At 46.5% G+C, this 9,038-nt stretch overlaps 1 protein-coding gene across 1 annotated transcript; it reads left to right on the top strand.

The window, feature by feature from the left end:
* Positions 1 to 819: 819 nt before the first annotated feature.
* Positions 820 to 7,870, top strand: LOC128763470 (multidrug and toxin extrusion protein 1-like). Its single transcript, XM_053872253.1, has 17 exons — positions 820 to 1,002; positions 1,157 to 1,258; positions 2,332 to 2,400; positions 2,457 to 2,605; positions 2,886 to 2,928; positions 3,004 to 3,048; positions 3,123 to 3,220; positions 3,309 to 3,406; positions 5,302 to 5,415; positions 6,031 to 6,098; positions 6,175 to 6,283; positions 6,377 to 6,452; positions 6,549 to 6,618; positions 6,689 to 6,821; positions 6,884 to 6,978; positions 7,041 to 7,118; positions 7,580 to 7,870. Exons 1-17 carry the CDS (start codon positions 895 to 897, stop codon positions 7,868 to 7,870), a joined length of 1,746 nt encoding a protein of 581 aa, XP_053728228.1. The 5' UTR covers positions 820 to 894.
* The last annotated feature ends 1,168 nt before the right edge of the window (positions 7,871 to 9,038 follow it).

Genomic DNA, 9,038 nt, shown 5'->3' with positions numbered 1-9,038 from the left:
ATTGATCCGTGACAAGGGGCATTTAGGGGAAGTCAACGTGCTGAAAAAAAGAGGATTTTACTTTGGGAGGCGTTCCTCAGGGCTCAATCCCCGGACCCCTTTTCTTTTTTTTTGTTTTTAATCTGTATCATGGACTTTTTTGAAGATGCTTGTTGATGAGGTTATTGTTCTACATTTTTGGAAGAAAACTGTGAATGGGAAAAGGTCGGCCCCATCATTTTGCTCATTCAATCCTCACTAAACCCAGAATGACCGACAGCTCAAACAACAAGCCACAGTGTTTTTCTTCCGGATATTCCGATGTAGAAATGGAGGTTCTGGGAGTAGAGTTTCTTCATCTCTTCCTCTGACCGGATCTCACTCTTTCAAAAAACACTTGGCATCACTCAAGTCCAGGGTCATCATATTGCGCAGGTTTCTTTCAATCACACCGATTTCCTCCCGCAGTTCATAACAAAAAGACAATCATCAATCACTCTGGACCTTATTTAATCTAAACTACATCAAAGTAGAAGCTCACGATGGCAATGCTGAGTCAGCACTTTAACAATGTTGGCTTTACGTCACGTGAATTGAGGTATTCATATAGTATCGTGTTGAAAGAGTTTATTTGTCTGTGTGTTGTCGCTGTGACATAATCTGAGTTACGACTCGTGAGCTTGTGTACAAACACGTGCTGGGATCCTGAAACATCAACACTCAAACTAGTTTCCCCACTGAGTAACTAAAGTCGAGCAGAAGGGTCGAGTGGGAAGGTGATGAGGTCAGTGAGGCATTCCAACATGATCTGACGGCTCCGACTGCAGAGGATATTGATCATTAACCGTCTGTACGAGGGGATAGTGGCCAGGACGGAGGAGGGCTGAGTCCCACTCGAGGCTCGGCCGTGGAGACATGCAGCACGTCAGCGACCGGTTGTTCTGCTGCAGCTGGCTGCGGCGAAAGATTCCTCTGTCCCACAGAGATGAACTCTATCACATCCTGAGGATGACGGGCCCTGTGGTACGGGTTTGGACTGTTTACGGTTTGGAGTTTTTTTATGGAATCCTACTGAGCCAGCAAATCTCTAAACTAAATAACACTGTAGTGTCGCTGGTGACTTGGGCTTCAGGCACCATTTCACTGACGGTGTGTGTTGTTGTCTCGCTCCCTGCAGCTCGTCTCCAGGATCCTCCAGTACATGCTTCCATTCGTGGTGACGGTGTTCTGTGGTCGCTTGGGGAACAATGTCATGGCCGCGTACGGTCTCGCCACCGCTGTAAGTCGTCCTCTCTTTGAGAAATGAATTCAGACATGAAAACCAGAGGTGAACGAACGGGAGTCACAGCTGCCGAAAAGAGTTTTCCATATCTTGTAGTGTAGTTACCACGCTCTCAGCTCCCATGAAATCAAAGAGTCTTTAGAGGAGGCATGGCCTCAGACTAAAGAATGTAATCTGTTACACAAACTTCTCACTGGCGAAATGTCCACGTCTACATACTGAACCTTGCTGTGCTGATACTCTTGCTGCCGTTCTCCATGGTGACGGGATACCTCGAGCGATTGTTCCACTTTTGGCGTTAGTGCGTGATGCTAAACCTCCGGTCTCCATTGACCAGGGAGTGAAAAAAAAAAAAAAAAAAAAAAAAAAAACATTCACCAAAGAATCTAGATTCTCATTTGTAGCGATTCGGAATGGATTTAATATATAACTTTGCTTAATGACTTATCTGCTTGTCCCTCAAAATAAATGGAAAAATATTTCAGGAAAAAAAATACTTATATATGTATAAATATATATTATATAACATACATATTGAGCGATTACATTCTACAATGATATATATATATATATATATATATACATATATATGCATATATATGTATATATATTTTTGTTTGACCTTTCTATTCCGTCCCTCCGTCCAGTCACAGTGTATCCTGTGGCCACTGAGGAAGGATGGATGGGTTAATCTTTTGCAAGCGAATGAAACGTGTTTCAACAAAAGCTGGATCTTGTGACTGGGGGGAGATATGATGTTGTGTAGTGTGAAAGTGCAAAGAAGTTGGGATGACCTTTGAACTTTGCTAGTCAAGATCATACTGGCCAAACTGTCCTGTTTGTTTACACTAGGGCTCCGCCACCCCGACGTCATTCTTCAACTGATTTCCATTGTTTTATTTTTGTACTTGCTATTCTTACAATCACCACATTTCTTCACCGTGTTCTGTTCAGTCTGATCCTCAACTTGACTTCCAACTCGGCAACCTTCCTAAAGCCACACTGAGATGAAGTCATGGGCACTTCCCAAACCTTCCCATGGTCACTTGATTTTGTCATCTGTTTTTCAGTTTGTAAACATCACCACGATTTCGACGGGAACTGGGTTGGGCCTCGCGTGCGACACCTTGGTATCCCAGGTTCGTAAACAGCCCGTCCCTTTAGGAGTCCCTCCTCAGTGATGCTTCTTTTGCAGACATTCGGAGGCAAGAATCTGCTGAGGGTGGGGGTCATCCTCCAGCGGGGCATCATCATCCTCCTCTTGTTTTGGCTGCCCTGCATTGCTCTGATGGTTAACTCGGAGAGTATCCTCTTGTGCCTGGCTCAGGACCCGGAGGTGGCCAGGTGAGCGTCAGTCTGACCCTCGATTGTGTCAATATTTCACACTACAGTCCATCCAGGGCTGCCTGATGGTTTTAAGAGTGAAGGAAACAAGTGTGACTCACCAGGATGCTAATGGCTACAGTGTAAACACAGCTAATGATTTCACACTGTGACTCGAATGCCTCCAACCTTTTTGAAATCCTTCCCAAAGCTGGCGATCCAAGTGGTACACGTAGGCAACTGTTTCCCTGGATACATGTTTCAGGAGACGTGACTGACTCCATCCTGACTTGTTTTCCAGAATAGCTCAGATCTACAGCCTCGCGTACATTCCAGCCGTTCCAGTGAGTCATGACGTTCCTTGCTCGTGATGTCTCCAATGAAAACGTCACCTTGAAGCTGCTGGTTTTGTGTTGCAGGCAATATTCGTGTACCAGCTGCAGGTGTCTTATCTGCAGAACCAGGTGCGACTCTGCAAACATCAGCGATCTGGACATAACTGGCTGTGATGGAGCCTTTTATGTGTGTGTGTGTGCAGGGCATCATACTGCCTCAGATGTACATAGCAGTCGTCGCCAACATCGCCAACGTGGTGACACATTACATTTTAATCACCTGGCTCGACCTGGGAGTCGGGTGAGTAGCTGCACTCACCTGTTCACGTGCGCAGCATTGATATGTGTGCGTGTGTGTGTGTGTGTGTGTGTGTGTGTGTGTGAGACAGAGGGTCTGCAGCTGCAAACTCCCTCTCCCAGATCTACCTGTGTGTGTTCCTGTTTGTTTTCATCTGGTGGAAGAAGATACACGTGAACACTTGGGGAGGTGAGAGATGGAAAATCCTGGTTATTGTCAGTGTTACCGCAGTTCTATGAATATGTGCGGAGCCCACTAACGGCCTTCGCTACTGGTTAATCCACAATGAGGGACTGGCCTGGGCCTGAGACTTCGATAAGGTGGTAAGAACCACGGTGAAGGCCATTGGGATTAGTTCCCTCCCAGCATGGCCTGAGAAAGAAACAAGACCATACCTTAGGAACCAGGTGATTGATGTCCTACCGGCTCGGCCAAGGACGAATCCATGTCCCTCAAGTGGGTTGAGCAAAAGTCGACGCAGATGATCAGGATGCCGCCTGGCAGATCCTCCATGGAAGCTCCGCCAAACAGTGCCGCTGCAGTGGAGAGAGATGGACCTTGTGGAGTGTGCCCTGAGGCCGTCGGGGGCTTTAGCTCCTGTGGCCTCATACGCCTTCTTGATGGCTGAGCACAACCGTTCTCCCTTTCAGGCTTCCACCATAACGGGCGAACAGTCTGTCCGGCAGTCCCTAGTTCTGGCGACATAACCTGCGAGGGCACGAACCAGACACACAAAAAATGCAGTAAATACTCTCAAATACTCCAGAGATCTGGGGTATTTGCGAAGTAAATCGGCTGCCTGGTGTGCGCTGGGTAGCTTTATTAGAAGCTCCATGTACAGACAGGAGCAGCAGGTCAGGCGTTAGCCTAGCCTTCTTGTGTGTGGGTTCGCTCAGGTCTTGGGACACAGAGTTAACCACGCACGTCAGATCCCTGTCATTGGGAGTGGACGTTTGGGTCCAGGCTGGTTGCCTCTTCTGCCCGAGGAGGAAGGAAAGGAAGCAGCAGCAGGTGGAGGACGTGGAAGGTTGGGGTCAAATCTGACCTCTCTCCTGGCGAGCGAGACCTTCAGTCCGGAACCTGATGTAGACGGAGCCGGTACTTTGCCTGGAGGTTTCGGCTCAGCTGTGCCAACACTTTCCTGGTCTCCAGTCTCTCCAGCAGCTTTGGAACATTGGAAGAGGGTGTCGTCGGAGATGGGTGCTCCAACTAGGGTCCGTCTATCCGCTTCCTTCAGCGTTGTACTGGAGAACACACGGATACTCAGCGGCTGCTGGATCTCTTTGGCTGAATGAGAGGTGTGTCATCTTGGGGCAGGTGAAGGTCTTGGACAGGTCTTGGGACCTTCTTCTGTGCCTTGGCAACCATGGAAGTGGAGAAATCCTCTACCTGGGGCTTGTCGGCAGGAGGAAGATCTATATTTAGAGTCTTCCCGGCCATCCGGAACAGGTGAGGCATCTCGTCCAGCGGGTAGACTCTGGAGGAACGGCTCCGCTGGCGTTGTCTCGCTGGGATCCTCCAAAACGGAGCACATGGTCTCATTGTCAGCCTCAGGGAAGACGTTGAGACCCATCTCTTCATAAAAATAGCGAACGTCGTCCTTGGTTACGTTGGCCCAAACCAGCCCCCCCGGATGGGACCTGGCCATTGGGGAAGCGGGAGTCTGAGTCGCCGCCCTGTCCCACGATTTGAAGTTTGCCCGCTTGCGGTCAGGCAAGGCCAAACATGGAGCAAGAGTCCAAGTGTTGGCGGTGTGCTGAGCCAAGGCACGCGGCACCGGCATCGTGCTGGTCCACAGCCTCCAAAGGGAAATTACATGACTTGCACGAACGAGACATTTCGTGAAGCGTGTCCAGAGGGTTGTGGCAAGTCGCAGGCTGAATGGAAAAAGAGGATGAGCAGAAAACGTGGGGTGTTATACACACACCAGGTGGTGCCTTCCTGGGTGGAGAGCCAATCAATTGAAGTCTCGGGCTGATGCCAGTACCTTGATGTGGATTAACTAATAGCAAAGGCAAAGCACACATGACGTAGAACCTGTTGCGGCGGCATCTACATGAGCAAGTGTCTGTCTCCCTCCACAGGCTGGTCACGTGACTCACTGCAGGAGTGGGGTGCCTTCATGAAGCTGGCGGTCCCCAGTACACTCATGAGGTCTTTAGAGTGGTGGGTGTACGAGATTGGCGGATTCTTTGCCGGTATGTGCTCACTCACGACCAACGATTGAGAAGGGTCGGAAAAAAAGTACATGCCTGGAAGAGCTGGGAAGAGAGATTGGATTAGATGAGCCACTCCTTTTATCACCTACCACGAGGAAATGTATTACTATTATTATTCCACATTTAGTGTCCCCATTTGAGTTATATTGGATTCTTAAATTAAATGTACACAACATGTGTTTTCACATTATCTCTTGTCTACAAATAAAAAAATAATGATTTATACTGAGAATCATTTAAAATATATTTACAACAGTCGTAGCATATCATGTCACCCTTTAGGAAATTCAATTACCCCTAAGCCAAACGGTCCAGAGAGGAAGTGGGTCTGTCTCAGGTGATGACCTTGGCCAGTGAGTGACGTCTTGTGACTCGAGTGAGGAAATACAAGTGAAAACTTTACTTCCTCGACATCTTACACAACAGTATGTTGACCTCCCATGCTGACCTCTGACCCCTGCGATCAGAGATAACAGATATGGAGAATGAAGGTGGGGGGAATGTGACATAAAAAATAATGAATATAATGAAAATAATGAATAATGAATGTATATTGAATTGTAATACAACTTGAGGTGTGCTGGTCTCTGGCAGGGATGCTGGGTGGAGATGAACTGGCGGCACAGCATGTGACCATCATGCTGGCCTATATCGTCTACATGGTACTACACACTTACACAACAATAAATACTAGAGGATTGAAGGTCGATTTTCATAATATTTTTCATATTTCTTCAGTTTCCTTTTGCAGTCCAAGCTGCCGCCTGCGCCCGGGTCGGCAACGCTCTCGGCGCAGGAGACACTGAACGGGCCATTCTCACCAGCAAGATGACCTTTGGGCTCTCCTGTTAGTGTAAACACATGAATCATTTCAGTCATTTTAGTATCATAAAACACATCCTTTTATTGTTTTTTTATGGTTTTTTTTTTTCTTCTCCAGTCAGCTTTACGCTTGTTGAAGGCGTCATTCTTTTTGCCACCAAATCAGTCATCGCCTACATATTTATCTCCGATGAGTAAGAATCTGCCGAAGCCCCTTCTGGCTTGCTGCCTCTCTTGTAACTGTGTGCATTTTAGGCGATTGATTCAAAGACAAAACCTTTCTTTCCCAGAAATATTGTCAGTCTGGTGGCTTACCTGATGAACGTCTACGCTGTGCTCCAGGTGTTTGACGGACTAGTGGTGGGTTTTGGAACTGCCTGAGAAAACTGTGGAGTGAAAACCAGATGGTAAACTCGCTGCTGCTCTCTAGTGCATCAGCCTTGGCGTCTTCATGGGAACAGGCAAACAGAAGATTCCAGCTGTGGCTAACTTCGTGGGATACTACATCATCGGGCTCACGCTCTGCGTCACCCTGACGTTCGTGATCAAAATGGGAATCATCGGTGAGCAGTGGAACGTCGCCATGTGATTCTGGGATGGAATCACTGAGCCACTCTCTGCGCAGGTTTCTGGCTTGGCCTTTTCTGTGCCGCCACTCTACAGTCCATCTTCTACATCGTCGTCATTGTGAAGTTCGACTGGACCAAAATGACCGAAGAGGTAAGAAGGATGGGACCTGGATGAGGCGCTGAGACCATGTGATCGTTGTGCTCTCTTTAAAGGCGGTGAAGCGAGCTCAGAAAACCTCAGTCGCGCCTCTGTTAGCGAAGGACGGCGCCGCTGACCAGGAAGGTGCTCAGGTAGGCATCGATATTGCGGTTTTGTGCGCTCTAAAACAGTGGTTCTTAACTTTGATCTCAGAACAAATGGGTACAGGAGAACTGATATATCATTTCATTTGTGATCAATAACCATATTGAATACTACTGCCACCATATCTGGCAAGCGTGCTAAAACTGAACATCTCGCGGGCCAAAGGTGTAAAGCAAAGAACTTTCAGCGGTCCTCTAAGGGGCGCTCGCGGCCCAACCATGTGCCTCGGCCCTATGGATAAGAATCACTGCTCTAAAACACATAACTCCTGATTCGAACATATTTTCTGAAACTGGTTCAGACAGTTCTTTTTTGATGAAGATTGTCCCCTGCTAATGTTGGAAAAACCTCAGCTGTAAATCTAACATTCAGAAACGGGACACCACAGGTGTCAGTCCTTGGAACCCTGTTTCTTGGAATGAAGTAATGATTGTTTTTCTCTGCCAAGTTTTCCGACGGCCTCATGTTAAAGACGAACGGAGAAGCAGCAAAGCAAAACGGCCACGTGGCTTCAGCTAAGAAGAGGGACAACCTCTCACTGTCCCAGCTGATCATCCGGCGAGGACTGGTGACGCTCGCGGCCTTCGCTGTTCTGGCAGCGGGATTGTGCGTCTACTTCATTGTTCCCCTCCCAGAGCCCGTGGGTTGGCTGAGCAACTCCACCGCAGACTTGACCAACTCCACTCTGGACTGGAGCAACACCACCACCACCGCTGCACTGCTGTCTTACACCACATAGAGCACTCTGTGGCCAGCAGAGGACCTGGAAGTGCCTCTCCACGCTGTGCCAGATCGACCTTTGAGCCACTGAAAGTAAAGGTTTTGAACCCTCCTCTCCCCTCCCGCCCAGACAGATAAGTGTGCGAGCTTCCAGACCTGTAAGATAAGAGGGATCCTCCTGAGAGGCAGACAACCTTGCGCATCTAAATGAGCCTTCGACTCTGGACTGGCTGGAGAAATGAATTTAAATGCTCCAGAAAAAAAATTCTAGAGTCTCGATCTAATCGAGACCAGTGTTATGTGACGCAAGACTGGCTTCAGATAATCGTTTTCTTTTTGATTTTTTTTTTACCGCTTAGCCAACACACGTATTCTTGTAACGCAAGTGCTTTGTTGAGTTCAAAAAATGTTTTTTGTATTAAATTCCAATGAGAGTTATGAGGATTGTGCCCGATTGTCTGATTTTCTTTTCTTTCTCTTACTTTTAATCTGTATCACGGACTAAGCCACAAGTTAATTTTATACCACGGTATTTGTAGATGACAGTTTTTTTTTGAAGATGCTTGTTGATGAGGTTATGGTTCTACATTTTTTGTAAGAAAACTGCGAATGGGTGGGTCCATTATTTTGCTCATTTAATCCTCACACTGTAAACCCGAGTAAGTTGGCAGAACACAAAAAAAGTAAGCCAATCATTTGCCACAATTTTTTGAGTTCATAAATTGAAACATTCGATGATAACAAAGCTTAAATTATTTGGAGTTGACATTAGATACAATTTTAAATTACTCAAATTGAAATTACTGACGAGGCCAACTCAAAAATTGTCAGCAAATGGTACTCAAATAATTCATTCATCTTTTTCATTGCAATAACTCAAGGTAGTTTAATATAATTTAATAATAAAAACTCAGGATTTCATGTTTGGTGAACTTAACATTTGGTTTTTTTTTTTTATTCATTGCTTAAGTGCAGCAATGTAAATTTTCAAAAGTATACATAAGGCAGCATGCACTGTGCAGTTTTAGAAAAGAAATTCTAACTCAAAATTCAGATGATAAAAACAATTAACTAAAAATTATGATCTTTTAACATCACCACCACCACCACCACCACACAGGGTGAGACCTCAGAATCCACATAACTTTCAGAACTTAAGTTACACATACAACATGAGGTCATTTTTA

Source organism: Synchiropus splendidus, chromosome 8 (genome assembly GCF_027744825.2).
Source record: "Synchiropus splendidus isolate RoL2022-P1 chromosome 8, RoL_Sspl_1.0, whole genome shotgun sequence".
Classification (NCBI taxonomy): domain Eukaryota; kingdom Metazoa; phylum Chordata; class Actinopteri; order Syngnathiformes; family Callionymidae; genus Synchiropus; species Synchiropus splendidus.
The sequence above is the reverse complement of the archived record's forward strand: the minus strand, read 5'-3'. Positions and strand labels throughout refer to the sequence as shown.

Bases quoted from the DNA above. Each gene is read 5' to 3' on its own strand.
- LOC128763470 (XM_053872253.1), top strand. From the start codon at position 895: ATGCAGCACGTCAGCGACCGGTTGTTCTGCTGCAGCTGGCTGCGGCGA. The intron at 1,003-1,156 runs GTACGGGTTTGG...CGCTCCCTGCAG, and splicing joins TGAGGATGACGGGCCCTGTG to CTCGTCTCCAGGATCCTCCA. The intron at 2,929-3,003 runs GTGAGTCATGAC...TTTGTGTTGCAG, and splicing joins CGTACATTCCAGCCGTTCCA to GCAATATTCGTGTACCAGCT.